This window comes from Lutjanus erythropterus, chromosome 10 (genome assembly GCF_056507025.1).
Source record: "Lutjanus erythropterus isolate fLutEry1 chromosome 10, fLutEry1.hap2, whole genome shotgun sequence".
Lineage (NCBI taxonomy): Eukaryota > Metazoa > Chordata > Actinopteri > Lutjaniformes > Lutjanidae > Lutjanus > Lutjanus erythropterus.
In genome coordinates, this window is record NC_139326.1 from 38,998,842 (window position 1) to 39,014,933 (window position 16,092).

Below are 16,092 nucleotides of genomic sequence, written 5' to 3' on the forward strand. Positions count from 1 at the left end.
CAAAAACCAGAAAGTTTACCAGTGCTTCAGCAGGATTCCCGCATATTTTAAACCAGGAAGTGAAACATTTCATCGAAATCATGTTTTTATAAAAATCTGATGGAGTTGATAGAAATCTGGGACACAACTTTAAAGGGCCACAATTTTCATAAAAAAACTTGACTTTAAAACAAAGATGATTATAATCACACATTGTATACCTCTCTTAACAGTAGGTATTGTTAGTTTTAGATTTTGAAGGTTTTTAACAGTTTTAAATTGTTTGAAGTTGTAAATTCTTGTATGGGAGAAGGCTGTTGTCTGGAACAGAGCAAGTTTATAAATTAAAAAAAAATAAAGCAAAACATTTAATAAATTAAATATATTTCATATCTATAAATCCTTAAAGAATACATTTTCACCAAAAATTGTAATTTTATTGTTGGTATTAATAATGTTTAAGTTTTTTTTTTTGATAGGACATGATTTGTCCCAATTCTCAACAATTGGTGATAACTGAGTCAAGTTGTAGACGAAATCCTGTGTCATGTTTAAATAGCAGTATTGCTCGTCACCAACTGGTCTGTCCATCTGAGGTATGCAGGTGTACAGGGACATCTGAGGTATCTCATGAGCTATAAAGTAGATCAGTCTTGTTGTACCTGAACAGCAGCATGAGAGCTTGGAGGAAAGTGCGGAAGTTGTTGTGGTGGTTGATAGCTGTGTCCTCGTTCAGATCGATGTTCCCAAACACCTACAGCAGAGACACAGTGAGGGAAAAGGATGTGTTCCATTTTTATTAATACCCAGTTCATGTTTTTCATGTTCATGCCACAAGTATTTAAAGGGAGAGTTTGGATTTTTTGAAGTGGGATTGTATGAGAGACTTATCCATAGTGAGGAGAACTGGTGTAAGAAGCTACGCAATTTACTGTTAAATATGCAATTAAAGTCTGTGTAAAGAAAAAAAAAAGCTTTTCTTCTAAGCACATTATACATGTTAGGACACAGCTGCTACAAACGTGAAAAGTCTTCTACATCCAGTTACAAACATACCTTCAGTGACTCTCAGTTCAAATCAGACCAGCAGTTCACTTCAGCTCACTTCAGTTCCAACAACCCGACACAGGAAAAAACAAAAATCCTATAACTGTCCTCTGGCTCATTTGTCATTTTCAGGTCGTAGTAGAGTTTGACACTGAGACAGTGGAGTGGACACGCCCCCAGCATTTCAGAGCAGAGAAAATTGATCTTTTTTTTCATGATTTTGAGACCTAATTTTATATATTTAGTGATGGGTGGTTCATAACACATGTTTCTGTGTTGTGACAAACTCAGAAGACATATTTATTAAAGTTTTACACAATCTTTAAACTAATTTAAAATATTTTTTGCTGCTGACAGCGTCCACAGCAGTGCATTACTCAGCTTCCGTCCTGCTACTCCTCTCTGCCTCTCCAACTGGGAGCCAGTCGACTGCAATCTACTGTATGTAACACACTGAATATGGACATGCACTCATACTCATATGATCCCACATCAAAAAATCTGAAATGTCCCTTTAATGGTGAACCACTGTATGTATAGCAGGACCTCTGAGAGTGATGTCACTCACCTGCATCCCAATGATGGCGTAAATGAAGAACAGCATAGCGATCAGCAGGCAAACATAAGGCAGGGCCTAAAGGAAACAACGGGAATCCAAAACACACTGAATTATTAATGTCCACTTTGAATGACTCCAGCCACAGTGATCGGGTTTGTGAGTGCAGGTAGTATGTGTGTTTGAAAGGAAACTAGCACATGTGTGTGGATAATAGCATACATGCAGTATGTGAGCATGTGGTGATGTGTGTGAGCACCTTGAAGGACTGGACGAAGGTCCACAGCAGGATGCGGATGGTGTAGCCCTGCCTCAGCAGCTTGATGAGCCGAGCAGCTCTGAACAGCCTTAGGAAGCTCAAGTTCAGCAGCCTGTCCTGTTGGACACAGACGGGACATCAGGCATTTACCAACCACACTCTCATCACTCATGGAGACACACACCCATATCAGGGCTGAACTGCTCTGAAAGTCACTTCTGCTGGATACAAATGATGACGGCGGTGACATGTTGACCCCCTGTAACAAGCATGCAGGAGTAAAAACATACAGGACTCAGGGGTTAATACATTCATGATGCATTAAAGAGCCAATAACCAAACACAGAAAATGGTCACCTTCAGGACAAGGGGGAGAAAAAAACTGAATATTCTGAGATATTATAAAGTCATAAATTTGCAGTATAAACCTCAGAACTTCTCTGTTGAAAATTTACAATAAAGTTGGTCAAGGAACCACATCACTTCACTTTGCAAGGTTGGTTCAACTTCGTTATGCCATTTTTTCTGTCTGAGTGTCTTCTTGCATATTTTTGACTTCATAATCACAGAGAATATTCAAGCTTATTTCTCAAAAATTTGTGAGATTTCTCTTGTTAATTTCCAACTTTACTTTCAGAGAATATCCAAGCTTTTTTCTGTACAACTTCAATCTCAGAAATTCTGAGTTTTATTAATCTACAATGGCCCTAATAAGCTGTTGTATGTTGATGTTCTAGTCAGCGATTTATTGATGTCTTCAGCTACTTATTGAATTAATCCCGTTTATTTCTGCATTTGTTAATTTAGTGAACCATTTATACATCAGGACTCAGATTCTTCAGTAACCTGGATCTTGGGTTCAGTTGTAAAGATTCACATTTTCTTTCTTCTTGAACAGGGCTGATCAACATTAAGCTGTGCAGAGCCAAAAGCCTACAGGTCTCCAGCAGCTAATAAAAATCTGGGTCATGTCTCATGTGGGAGAGAATACAACAAAATACACTGGTGTTACACCCAAGTCGGTGTATCCTGCAGCTGAAATGTCTTGGTGCACCAGAGATTTCTGTGGCACAATCCTGATAAAACAGCATTTTGAGAGATCTAACGTCCATATTGTGACATGTTTGAGTGAAACAGGACAGGCTGGACTTTGGGAGGAATTTGATTTGCTTCTTAAAGTATCTTCAGTGTACAATCCACAGTCCTCACTCTATGTGAAATACACTGAAATGTTCAGCTGAAGCTAGTTTAAGTTTCAGTAGTCTGAGTAAGAAATATCAAGTGAGGATCTTCTACAGTCTTTAGTATAGTCTTCCTGTCTGGCTCAGATGCTCATTCTGTGGCTCAGTAAGAAAACACTGCCTGTGGGGAATTTTATAACAAAATGCGAATCTATCCTTTAATCTGAAATAGAGCAGACAGTGTGTGATTATCATGCAGTGACACTAAAGAATACAGAAGGTACATCTGCTGCTCCCATGCATCTCACTACAGACAGACAGACACACACACAGCATGAACCAGTGTTTCATCCTGTCTAGCTTAAAGGCATCATTCTGTAAACAGAGCCTGGTTACAGAGAAAACATGTCGACTGTTGGCCGTCACTAAACATGACTGTCAGTCCCTGCTCTGCAACGTTTACACATCCCATCCCCTCATGCTCTGAGCTAAGCTCATTAAAATACACTGGAACGACACGCCAGACACAAACTCATGTCCTGCTTTGGGCTTTAAAGGGCCAGTCCACCAGAAAACAGCTGTCTCTGACAAAGTAGTCCTGATGATGTCATCAGGCTACAGATAATAACATAAAGCTTGTTTTACAGACTGGGGTTGTGAGGTTTCCAATGCTGTCAGGGTCTGACAAAAGACACTATCAAGTTGCATTATGGGAAGAGTAGGATCAACTACACTTCTATTAATGTAAAAACAGGGACCCACAATAGAGAATAAAGCTTTTTTGGACATGTAATGTCAAACATTTCTGTTTTCATCCCTCTGTTAATGTGATCAGAGCTTTTTGTCATTCAGACATAAGGTTTATGTTACGTAACAGAGGACAGGACAGAGCCACGATGTTTGAGCAATATCTGACACCTGCTGCATGAGAAGCAGCAGTGTCACACTTGTGAGGTCAGACAGTAATGAGATGAGGAAAGATTGTTTTCTGTTCTGTCACTAGGATTCAACTCATTTTACTGAGGCAGCCTTAGTTAAAGAGACAGTTTACCCCAAAATCAAAAATACATAGATTTTTCCCTGGCCCATAGTGCTATTTATGCATCTAGATTTTTTTGGTGTGAGTTGGGGTGAGTTTTAGAGTTAGCTTATGATGTTCAAAGCACCAAAACTAAATTTGAAAATTCAAAACCAGTGTCTCTTTCCAGAGACCATGATCCAGTTACTCAAAATAATCCACACACCTTGCTGTGAGCAGTTTCATGGGGAACCATTTTCTCTCTAGTAGAAAATAAAGTAGTTCTGGTAGATTCTACTGTAGAAAAAAAGTGGTTTCTACATGAAACTGGTGTGAAATGTGTGTGGACTATCTTGAGTAGCCAGGTCATGATTTTCAAAAAGAGACACTGGTTTTGACTTTTTCAGATGTAGTTTTTGTGTCATGGTTGTTGAGTTTTTTGGATTTGTTTTGGTGTTCTTGGTGTTTCGGTTTTCCTTGTTTCCCTTTTTCCCCCCTCCCCTTTCCTTCCAGGGCAGTGTGTGTGGCAGCGGCGGCGGTCATTGGCTGGCTCAGCATAATGAGACGCACCTGGCTCTCATCAGTGCACTTCCCCGGGTATATGAGCTTGGCCTAGTCTCCACTCCTGTGCCGGACTATTCAGTCGTTGTCGGTAATGTAGCGCAGCAAGCTTTCTAGTGGATCTTTGGTGTTTTTTCCTTCGTGACTCTAATCAACAGTGTTTTTGTGCAGCCTTCAGTTCCTCTTCCGACCGTGGGTGCAGCTCTCGTGCTCCTGAACCTACGCCAGCACGGTTCCCCTCCTGTCGACCCCGCTGCGCCAGCCAGCCGACCGCGTCCAGCACCTGCCCTCGCCTTCCGTTGTTTTTTGCTCTTTTGTGAAACAATAAACTCTTTGAAAACTGCTTTTATCTCGCTCTCTGCGTCTGGGGTCCTGGCCAAACTCTGAACCTAACAGAATAGTCCGGCCCCGTCATGGACCCCGCGGAGACAGATAAGTTACGGCAGGCGCTATCCTCTCAAGGAGCACGTGTTGGCCAGATGGGGGAAGCCATCCACGAGATCCAAGGCGTTCTCCAGACCCTGGTGACCAGCGTATCCCAGCTCGGCAGCCGCATGGATCAGGCCGTCAGTCAGATCCCCAGTTTGGCTCCTCCTGGGAATCTTCCTCCTTCCTCGGCTCCCTCCTTGGCGACTCCGGCTCCTCCACCCGTCCTCTCCCGGGAACCATACATCCCCACCCCGGTCAGGTATTCGGGAGATTTAGGGGCATGTAGTCAGTTCTTGCTTCAGTGTACTTTAGTGTTTGAACAGCAATCCCAGACTTACGCCACAGATAGATCGAAAATTGCCTTCATTATGAGTTTGTTAACAGATCGGGCTGCCTCCTGGGCTTTGGCTATCTCCACTAATTCGGCGGTAACTCAGTCTTATTCCTCTTTTGTTAATGAGATGCGCAAGGTTTTTGATCACCCGGTCCAAGGGAAAGAAGCCAGCAGCCGGCTCCTTTCCCTCCGCCAGGGTTCAGCGCCAGTCTCCCAGTACGCTATCGACTTCCGCATTTTGGCAGCCGAAAGCGGCTGGGATGAGCGCGCATTGCAAAGTGTTTTTCTCTTGGGATTAGCTGATAATATTAAGGACGAATTGGCAGCACGAGACGAGACCCAGTCTCTTGACGAATTAATCTCATTAGCCATTAGACTCGATAACCGGCTACGTGAGAGATGCAGGGAGAGAATAGGGAGACAGGGCGCCCCTCCTCCTGTGGTTTCCAACTACCCTCCGGTGTCCACTCCGCAACGCGGGATTCCCCGGGACCTCACCCCCGTGCCTGCCCCCGCTCCTCGTGCGGGTTTTTCCTCCGTCCCTAACGAAGAGGAGTCCATGCAGTTGGGTCGAGCCAGACTGTCTCCCGCAGAACGGGAGCGCCGATTACTGCACCGGCTATGCATCTACTGTGGTCAGCCTGGCCACTTCCTCGCCACCTGTCCTCAACTGCCAAAAGGGGAGGCTCATCAGCCACGGAGGGGGCGCTGGTGAGCCGTACTATCTCTTCCTCCTCTCCCTCCACCCGAGTTCAACTTCAAGGTATGCTCAGACTCCCACATAACACGATACCACTGCAGGCACTGGTCGATAGTGGAGCTGATGACAATTTTATTGACTCTGAACTGTGTAGTCAAGCGAACCTTCCTATTGAGCCTCTCCCTGAGCCTAGGAACGTTCTCACCCTGAGTGGACAATTACTGGCTAGTGTCACCCACCGTACTGCCCCTGTGACCCTGCTACTCTCTGGTAATCATCAGGAAGTTATTTCGCTGTTAATCATTCCCTCTCCCACTTCACCTCTGGTTCTGGGGCTCCCCTGGTTAAAGTTGCACAACCCCCATATTGACTGGTCCGCCTCGGCCATTACCAATTGGAGTACGTTCTGTCATTCCCATTGTCTTCACTCTGCCATTCCCTCCAGTGCCTCCTCGCCACCTGTGCCTACCGAACCTATTGACTTGTCCTCCATTCCCCCCATGTACCATGATCTTCAGGAGGTTTTTAGCAAGGACAAAGCGCTTTCTCTTCCCCCACACCGTCCCTATGACTGTGCCATTGAACTGCTCCCTGGAGCCCCATTTCCATCTCAAAAACTGTACAATTTGTCCAAGCCTGAAAGAGAGTCCATGGAGCAGTACATCACAGACTCGTTAGCTGCGGGGCTAATCCGCCCTTCCTCTTCCCCAGTGGGAGCGGGTTTTTTCTTTGTTGAAAAGAAAGACAAAACCCTGCGCCCTTGTATAGACTTCAGGGGGATAAATGACATTACAGTGAAAAATAAGTACCCACTCCCTCTGATTGATTCCGCTTTTGGCCCCTTGCACCAAGCAACCATTTTCTCCAAGCTAGATCTCCGTAACGCCTACCACCTCATCAGGATTAAGGAAGGAGATGAGTGGAAAACGGCGTTCAACACCCCCCTGGGACATTTCGAGTACCTGGTTATGCCCTTTGGTCTGACCAATGCACCAGCTGTTTTCCAGGCTTTGATCAATGACGTTTTAAGGGACATGCTTAATAGGTTCGTGTTTGTTTATTTAGACGACATCTTGATTTTTTCCAGAGACCTTGATGAACATGTCCAGCATGTAAAGCTGGTTTTAAGGAGACTATTAGAGAATAGACTCTTTGTGAAAGCAGAGAAATGCGAATTCCATGTCACATCTGTCAGTTTTTTGGGGTTCGTGGTGGAAAGGGGACAGCTGAAGGCGGATCCGGCCAAAGTTCAAGCGGTGGCCGAGTGGCCTGTCCCCGCCACCAGAAAACACCTCCAGAGGTTTTTGGGGTTTGCACATTTTTACAGGAGGTTCATTCGCAATTACAGCCAAGTAGCGGCCCCACTCACTCAATTGACCTCCTCCAAGCTCCCCTTTGTGTGGTCGCAGGCAGCCGATGCTGCCTTCGACCGATTAAAGTGCCTGTTTACCTCTGCACCTGTGCTTTCCCATCCAGATCCTGCATTACCGTTCGTGGTCGAAGTCGACGCCTCTGACTCTGGGGTAGGGGCCGTCCTCTCTCAACGCTCCCCAGTTGACCACAAAATGCACCCCTGTGCCTTCTTCTCTCGTCGGCTCACCCCAGCAGAGAAAAATTACGACGTGGGCAACAGGGAGCTCCTCGCTGTGGTCTTGGCTCTCCAGGAGTGGAGGCATTGGTTGGAAGGTTCCACGCACCCTTTTACGGTATGGACTGACCACAAGAACCTCTCCTATCTACGGTCTGCACGTCGACTAAACTCCCGGCAGGCTCGGTGGGCCCTGTTCTTGGGTCGGTTCCGGTTCTCCCTCACCTACCGCCCTGGTTCCAGGAATGTTAAGCCCGACGCCTTATCCAGACAGTTTACTCCACCGGTGGAAGACACACCTGTGGAGACCATCCTCCCTTCCTCCTGCGTGGTGGGGGCGGCCAGGTGGGAGATTGAGCAAGTCGTGCAGGAGGCTCAACAAGATCAACCCATTCCCGAGAGCTGCCCTCCCAACCGGATGTTTGTTCCACCCGCCGCCAGAACTCCTGTGCTCCAGTGGGGACATGCTTCCAAAGTCGCCTGTCATCCTGGGTTTCATCGCACCCTCTCCTTGCTCCGACGCAGTTTCTGGTGGCCCTCCATAACGTCTGACACCAAGGAGTATGTTTCCGCCTGCTCCGTCTGTGCCCGCAACAAATCCTCCCACCAGACTCCTGCTGGCCTCCTACGTCCACTGCCCATCCCCCATCGCCCTTGGTCTCATGTTGCAGTGGACTTCGTCACTGGACTCCCACCGTCAGAGGGTAACACAGTAATCCTTACCATTATTGATCGTTTTTCCAAAGCTGTGCATTTTGTTCCTCTGCCCAAACTCCCCTCAGCCCTAGAGACGGCCAACCTCCTCGTCCAACATGTGTTCAGACTTCATGGTATACCTCAGGACATAGTTTCGGACCGGGGTCCCCAGTTCTCCTCCCAGGTCTGGAGGGCCTTCTGCCAGGCTCTGGGAGCTTCAGCCAGCCTCTCGTCTGGATACCACCCCCAAACCAACGGCCAGACGGAGCGGGCCAACCAGGACCTCGAGTCAGCTCTCCGGTGCGTCACCGCTAGACATCCCGCCTCCTGGTCCACCCATCTTCCCTGGGTGGAATACGCCCACAACTCTCTGGTCAGCTCAGCCACAGGTATGTCCCCCTTTATGGCCTCTGTGGGTTTCCAACCTCCCCTCTTCCCCATCCAGGAGACCGAAGTGGCAGTTCCGTCCGTTCAGGAGCACCTCCGGCGGGCACGGCGGGTCTGGCGGGAGGCAAGGGCGGCTCTCACGCGGACTGCGGCTCGCAATCAACGATTGGCGGACAGACGTCGCGCTCCTGCCCCCCACTATCAGCCGGGTCAAAAGGTGTGGCTTTCCTCACGCGACCTCCCTCTGCAGACGGAGAGCAGGAAGCTAGCCCCCAGGTACATCGGCCCTTTTGAAATAGAAAAGGTAATCAATCCCTGTGTGATGAGACTCAAATTGCCCGCAGCCCTTAATGTTCACCCGGCCTTTCACGTTTCCCTGTTGAAGCCTGTGTCCACCAGTGCTCTGTGCCCTCCGGCCGAACCCCCTCCACCCCCCCGGCTCATTGATGACCACCCTGCCTACACTGTCCGGCGGTTGCTGGACGTCCGCAGACGGGGCCGGGGATACCAGTTTTTGGTGGACTGGGAGGGGTATGGTCCAGAAGAACGGTCATGGGTGTCCCGTTCTTTTATTCTGGATCCGGACCTTATTAATGACTTTTACAGGGACTTTCCTGGCAAGCCTGGCAGGCCGCCGGGTGGCGTCCGTTGAGGGGGGGGTAATGTCATGGTTGTTGAGTTTTTTGGATTTGTTTTGGTGTTCTTGGTGTTTCGGTTTTCCTTGTTTCCCTTTTTCCCCCCTCCCCTTTCCTTCCAGGGCAGTGTGTGTGGCAGCGGCGGCGGTCATTGGCTGGCTCAGCATAATGAGACGCACCTGGCTCTCATCAGTGCACTTCCCCGGGTATATGAGCTTGGCCTAGTCTCCACTCCTGTGCCGGACTATTCAGTCGTTGTCGGTAATGTAGCGCAGCAAGCTTTCTAGTGGATCTTTGGTGTTTTTTCCTTCGTGACTCTAATCAACAGTGTTTTTGTGCAGCCTTCAGTTCCTCTTCCGACCGTGGGTGCAGCTCTCGTGCTCCTGAACCTACGCCAGCACGGTTCCCCTCCTGTCGACCCCGCTGCGCCAGCCAGCCGACCGCGTCCAGCACCTGCCCTCGCCTTCCGTTGTTTTTTGCTCTTTTGTGAAACAATAAACTCTTTGAAAACTGCTTTTATCTCGCTCTCTGCGTCTGGGGTCCTGGCCAAACTCTGAACTTAACATTTTGGTGCTTTAAGCACCACAAACTGAATTGTGCCAAGTGCCATTTAGTCTTATTATACTGGAGAGAGGGCAGACATTTCTAATGCCAATTTCTTCAAAACTCTAGACTGTTTTCAATTCCTTCACTCTAAGAAATGACATTGTGTCCTGCTGTAGCTTTTATGTTAACGTGACAACATTCAGTTCAGATTTGTGCCATACTGAACATGTGACAGAAATATTACGGGTCCAACCAAGATTGCAATTGTGCCATTGTGATTTGTTCAGATATGTAAGATGTAACAAGGGACATGTTTGAAAGCATCTTAAGTTTTTCTTTTTTATTTATATGGTCAAAATTGGTTATATATATTTATACTTACATATAAAATGTGTATTTTACTGTGCCCTGAAGATCATGGAAGTACTACATTATCAGGTACCCTTTTAATGGGATAGTTCAGATTTCTTAAAGTGTGGCTGTTTGAGATTCTTCTCCATAGTCAGTGTATTATCTAGAATAGATGAGAGTCAGGACACTCCAGTTTGGAGAAGCAGCAGGAGTGCCGGTGTAGGAAGCTAAGCAATGTCCTGCTGTGTACAAGGTCAGCAGTAAAACAGAATTAGACAAAAATCTACAACAGTTTAAGTGTATGCTTTATTTATAATATTTTCACCACAGCCTTTTCTGAGCAAGAAACCACTGTTATATGAGCCAAATGTGGCTTTGGCAAAAACAGAAATTTTACCTTGCAGAACATGGGAGTTTCTGGTGCACTGCTGCCTCAAACTTCTGTGTTTTGAATAGTTGGTTTGGATTCACTGAAGTCATGCAATAACACAAACTAACAATTCCAGGTAGTGGTAGACCAACAACTCTTGTTTCCTGCAAGGAAAATGATGAATGTTTTTGCCAAAAGAGTTTGGTTGTTTTGGAAAGAACCATGTTTGGCTTATGAAATGTCAGTTTCCTGTCAGAAGGGGCTGCCTGACAACAAAGTAAAGTGATGAAAGTATTCTAAATATAGCATACACTTAAACTGATATTGATTATTTTTAAGTGGCTAAAATGCTGCTGACTCTTCACAGCAGTGCATTGCTTAGCCTCTGAGCTGGAACTCCTGTCTGCTTCTCCAAAGCGGGGGTGTGTCGACTGCCTCTACTGTAATACACTGACCTCAGTACACCATACAACCCCACTTCAAACAATCCAAACTATCCTTTCAACTCTATTCAAGAGACCAGAACATTTCAGATTGAGTTGAATCAAACAGTAAGTAAGCTAAAAGCAGAAAATGGCAACAGAAAGTCACTCACCGTAGTCTAGTGATGGTTGGGACCAGGGCATGGCAACACCAGTGATGACAATCAACAAGATGGAAATGTGAAGGAGAGAGAGACAGAGAGCAAGAGGAAGACAAAGAGAGAAGATGAGACAGGGAGCAGAGCAAGATGAGGAGAAGGGGGAGGCGAGAGAACAGGAACAGTCATATTGCACAACATAAACTGATACCTCAACAAATACACACATGTAAATCAGTCAAAGGTTACTTCACAGTACACACATGTATACAGAACTGTCTGGAATGAGTAAAGAAACACAGCCCAGCTGAGGATGGCTCCACAGTAAATCACGCTTTAAGTGGATTCAGCTCCTCTATGATAAATTGATCCAATCAACAAAAGCCTCGCTCACAGTCCTCTCCTCTCTCCTCGTCTAAAGCTGTCAGGCGCTCCGGACCGCTGCCATATGATTGTCTTTGCTGATGTGGCTAGTTAGCTTGTTTGCACAAAGCTAGCTGTACTGTACATGCTGTCCCTGCCCCAGCTCATTACCATGGCAGCTTTGTTGTTTGGATACAGTGCTCTTACATTGATTTCAGTCACCAGGATGTCAGTGATGCTGCCCAACACGGTCACAAAGTCAAACACATTCCAGGCGTCCTTTAGATAGTTCTGAGGAACAACAGGAAATCATTAGTCTTCAGTTATTATTCAGGACGGTTAAAGTTGCGTTATTAATGTTTACCCACCAGAGGACCGAAAGCTATAATCTTGAGGATACATTCCAGAGAGAAGAGAGTGGTGAAGACAATGTTGAGGTTTTTCAGCATTGCTTCATAGAAGTCTGGAGCTCCATGGAACTAAAAGACAAGAACAAATGGTGTTTCAAGGAACAGCTTTGCTGGCATATGGATGAAACATTGTTACAGGGATGACATTTTGGAAAATAAGCTTATTTCCTTTCTTTTCTTTTCTTAAAAATACTCTTTTTTTCTTTTTATGAACATAAAACAGATGGGGCCTGGCACAATACAGCAGAATCAGCGAAAAGAGGAGAGAGAGAAAGGAAAAGGTGCAGTTCATAATGCATATACAGGATTCAAATTGTTAAATGTCCACATAGTTGTAACAATCCCCATTTTTCCCCAGTATTTAAGACTGTATGTCACGTCTTCTATTGAACAGATAGAGTTATTTATGTTGAAAAGAAGAGTGATGGTAGGAGGGTTCCTCTAGAGCCAGCATTTTGTTTGTTTTACTTGCGGGCGTAAAAATCTTCAGAAAATTGTGTTGCTCTGAGACCTTTAGGAATGTTTCCATGGTACAGAAGGGTAAAAGACAAGTCAAATTTCAGGTCCAGTATTCTTGAGACTAAATGGTCCACTCCCTCCGAAAAAGCCTTAACTTATCATTAGCGCCTTTCCTGAGCTAATGAATCCAAGATTGATTTTATGTAGCAGCAGAAAACTGTATTAGTTTGGCACTGTATTATTAATATTGTTTAGTTCTTACCTTCATCATGAGGACCACAGTGTTGACAGCAATCATGATCATGATGGAGTACTCAAACGGAGCTGACACCACAAACTTCCACATCCTGTACTGGAAGGACTGCGTGTTCTCGGGCATGTAGCGCGTCAGAGGTTTGGCGTTGATGGCAAAGTCAATACAGGCCCTCTGTAACACAGAAACAACACCTCTGCTTCACTGGCTTCATTATTTGAAAAGAATGAAAGAATACATTTGCTATTGATCATTCAAAATCCTCAGCCTATGCAGCTGGCTTCTCACACAGAAGAATTCAGACAAAAAGATCACACAATTTCACTTAATGACTGCGGGTAACCAATTAGAGAACATACATTTTGGTCCCAGGTACAAATTATAGTTTAAAAACTAGTAGTATTAAAAATGAACACACTGCTCAAAGAGTTTATAAGACAAAAGATTATTAAAACCTTGAAAAACTAGACACCCCCCCACACACACAATGACTGTTTTGACCAACATATGCAGATATTTTAGTCCTGGAATGCAAAAATGGAGCATGATTATACTGAGCAGCTTCAATACAAAGACAACACACTGGCCAGTCGACAGACTGTGATTACAGTCCTGTTACAACCATCAAAATCCTGCAAGAACATCAATTCTTGCGTGTTCTGGGACCAAAACAGAAACAGACACTCATCAGAAAGAGCTGACCCTACAAATTTATACTGCAATCTGATAAGAGAAAGAGATGCATTGAAATGATACATGTGGATCATGAACTGTATGAGGTCAACATGAACAGCAAACTGCACAGGAGAGCTGGAGGAGATAGAACAAGGTAGATGTCATCTGAGCTGTGGTTCTGTTTTAATTGCTAAGTTTGAATAATTGCTTTACAAACTTAATTTGAATTATATTGTACATTTTAATTATATTTTAATTTATATAGCTTAACTTGACTCTGACTAGCATAATTTCATTCATTCATTCATTTTCTGTTACCGCTTATTCCGTAAGGGTCGCGGGTTGCTGGAGTCTATCCCAGCTGACATTGGGCGAGAGGCGGGGTTCACCTGGACAAGTCGCCAGTTCATCACAGGACTGACACATAGACAGACAACCACTCACACTCACATTCACACCTACGGGCAATTTAGAGTCACCAATTAACCTAGAATGCATGTCTTTGGACTGTGGGAGGAAGCCGGAGAACCCGGAGAGAACCCACGCAGACACAGGGAGAACATGCAAACTCCATACAGAAAGGCCCTGACCCAGCAAGCTGGGGATTGAACTCAGGACCTTCTTGCTGTGAGGTGGCAGTGCTAACCACTGCACCACCGTGCCGCCCGACTAGCATAATTTGAGAGTGATTAAACTTAACTTAAAACTGAATGTAATAAAATGAAATTGAATCAATTTGATCTGAAACTATATTTGATCCTCACTGAAAATACAACTATCTATACACTTCTACACTCAGTTCTCACAATTCAACTTCAGCTCACTGACACACAGCTGATTACAGTGGTGTTAACATCTTATTATGAGTCTCATGTGTAAATGAGAATCTGTGAACAAACTTTCAAACTGTTTCAAATATGAGTATTTTTGCAGTAAGATGATGTGCTGCTCTGTTTCATATGAGGAGTGCTGTGGTTTTGATGAGTGTGGAGGAACAGTGATGCTCTGTGTTACCTGCTCTCACAGTGACATGACGTCTCTGTGGGTCAGACTCATGTCTCTGTTCTCTGCTGTCAGACATGTTTTACATTAATGATCTGCAGCAGCGCTTCTCATCTTTATTATAAAACAAACTTATTCTACACTTGTGTGTTATGAAAGTTTGGTGGTGCGACGTGGTACAATGTTACTTCTGTCGTTGTTTTCAGCACCGTCTGTTTTGAGGAAATGAAGAGGAGACACAGGAGAGGGAGGAGGGAGCGCTTGTTTTGTGATGCCAAAAATCAATCATTTGCACGTCCTGAGATGTATCAATACACTAGTGCTGCATCGATTTGGTTCCGATTCATGTTCAGCTTTTTACCGATACAGGCCGTCTGAACTGATGCACTCGTATCTAACACATTAAATCTTGATGCATCAGATGCATGAGTGAATCGTTACACCCGCAGGCGACAGTAATGACAGCATTGTGTAGAAGATACTGACTGTTAACACAACATAAAGCTCATAGCTGTTTGTCATGTCTGTGCTTCACCTCGTTCTTCTCCAAGCTGCACTCAGACAGGGCCTTGTCTCCCTGCTCCTGGAAGGTGATGATGATCAGAGCGACAAAGATGTTAACAAAGAAGAAAGGGAAGACCACGAAGTAGACCACATAGAAGATGGACATTTCTATCCGGTAGCCCGGACTGGGACCCTGGTCTTCAAAGGTGGCATCCACAGAGTGCTTCAAGACACTGCGAGCACAACAGAGAGGCATGAGATTAACATTCAGCATTACAGATATGCAGGCTTATTTTCATTAACAGCTTTAATATACTGTGGTTTTAACAGCGACTCCACGCTAGGCCACAGAAGGTTATGAGAAGTCAGCTGAGCATAATTGACTTTGAAGCCCCAGACTGGAATGTTATACATCATTCATCACAAAATCATGCAAACAAGTGCAAACACACCAGCAAGTCTTCAGTAAGTGGCCCACCAGAGGCCACCCTGTGACTGATGGGTAGTCTTTTGTCTCTAGTATGGGTCCTAGTTTACTATTTTATGTTCCAAAATACAAATGTTACGTTTCGTTTGTGTTTTTAATGTACAGCTGTTACTTTCTGCTAGTGTTTGTGATGTGTTTGTTCAGAAAATGGTGGTTTATGTTGGTAATTGACATTTTTGTGCTGGTTAAAAGATGTTTTAGTCGACACCATGAGTGAGGGGTCTTGTACATTTCACCACTCCAGCTGGAGCTTTTATGAAAAAGCAAAGTCGACTCTTTCCAATGTGTACTAACTGCTGCAAGAAGTAAAGATAATATTTCCATTTGTTCTTCACATTGTAGAAACAGGAAACATAGCAGCATATATGGACAGAACTACATACATGCAAATTTAAATAGAGCAGGAATTGATAGTAGACTTGAAAATATATTTTTTTAATGATGTTGATGGATTATTAATTTTGGAACCGGTTCTACAGTGGAACCAGGTCTGGATGTCCAACCCTACACGTCTATAACTCGAGTCAGCTTCACTTACGTTGGCCAGCCCTCCCCAGTGGACACAGTGAAGAGGGTCAGGAAGGCCCACAGCACATTGTCATAATGGAACTCGTATTTCTTCCACTCTCTGGGCATGGCGGCCACCTCGTCTTTGTCGTAGTCTAGAAACTGTCCCCTGGAAGACACGAAGGCATAAATAACTGTGAGTGGGGTCAGACGGG

At 45.1% G+C, this 16,092-nt stretch overlaps 2 protein-coding genes across 3 annotated transcripts in view; one reads left to right on the top strand and one right to left on the bottom strand.

Annotated features, from left to right (window-relative positions):
• cacna1ba (calcium channel, voltage-dependent, N type, alpha 1B subunit, a) overlaps positions 1-16,092 on the bottom strand; it is a 162,922-nt gene that overhangs the window by 40,525 nt on the left and 106,305 nt on the right. Inside the window, exons 28-36 of the mRNA XM_084729269.1 lie at positions 15,909-16,046; positions 14,915-15,116; positions 12,712-12,876; positions 11,949-12,059; positions 11,788-11,871; positions 11,233-11,238; positions 1,842-1,958; positions 1,595-1,660; positions 642-733 (exon numbers count right to left, since the gene is read on the bottom strand). Of these exons, the coding sequence (XP_084585395.1) occupies positions 642-733; positions 1,595-1,660; positions 1,842-1,958; positions 11,233-11,238; positions 11,788-11,871; positions 11,949-12,059; positions 12,712-12,876; positions 14,915-15,116; positions 15,909-16,046 (981 nt within the window). The remainder of the gene's footprint in view (positions 1-641; positions 734-1,594; positions 1,661-1,841; positions 1,959-11,232; positions 11,239-11,787; positions 11,872-11,948; positions 12,060-12,711; positions 12,877-14,914; positions 15,117-15,908; positions 16,047-16,092) is intronic.
• LOC146320853 (uncharacterized) lies at positions 7,209-9,883 on the top strand. Of its 2 annotated transcripts, XM_084729267.1 has the most exons (5): positions 7,210-8,356; positions 8,475-8,648; positions 8,794-9,011; positions 9,121-9,631; positions 9,712-9,883. In XM_084729267.1, exons 1-4 carry the CDS (start codon positions 8,216-8,218, stop codon positions 9,593-9,595), a joined length of 1,008 nt encoding a protein of 335 aa, XP_084585393.1. In that variant the 5' UTR covers positions 7,210-8,215; the 3' UTR covers positions 9,596-9,631; positions 9,712-9,883. The 2 variants fall into 2 exon arrangements, with proteins under 2 accessions (XP_084585394.1, XP_084585393.1); XM_084729268.1 differs by having other exon boundaries at positions 7,209-8,356; positions 8,794-9,883.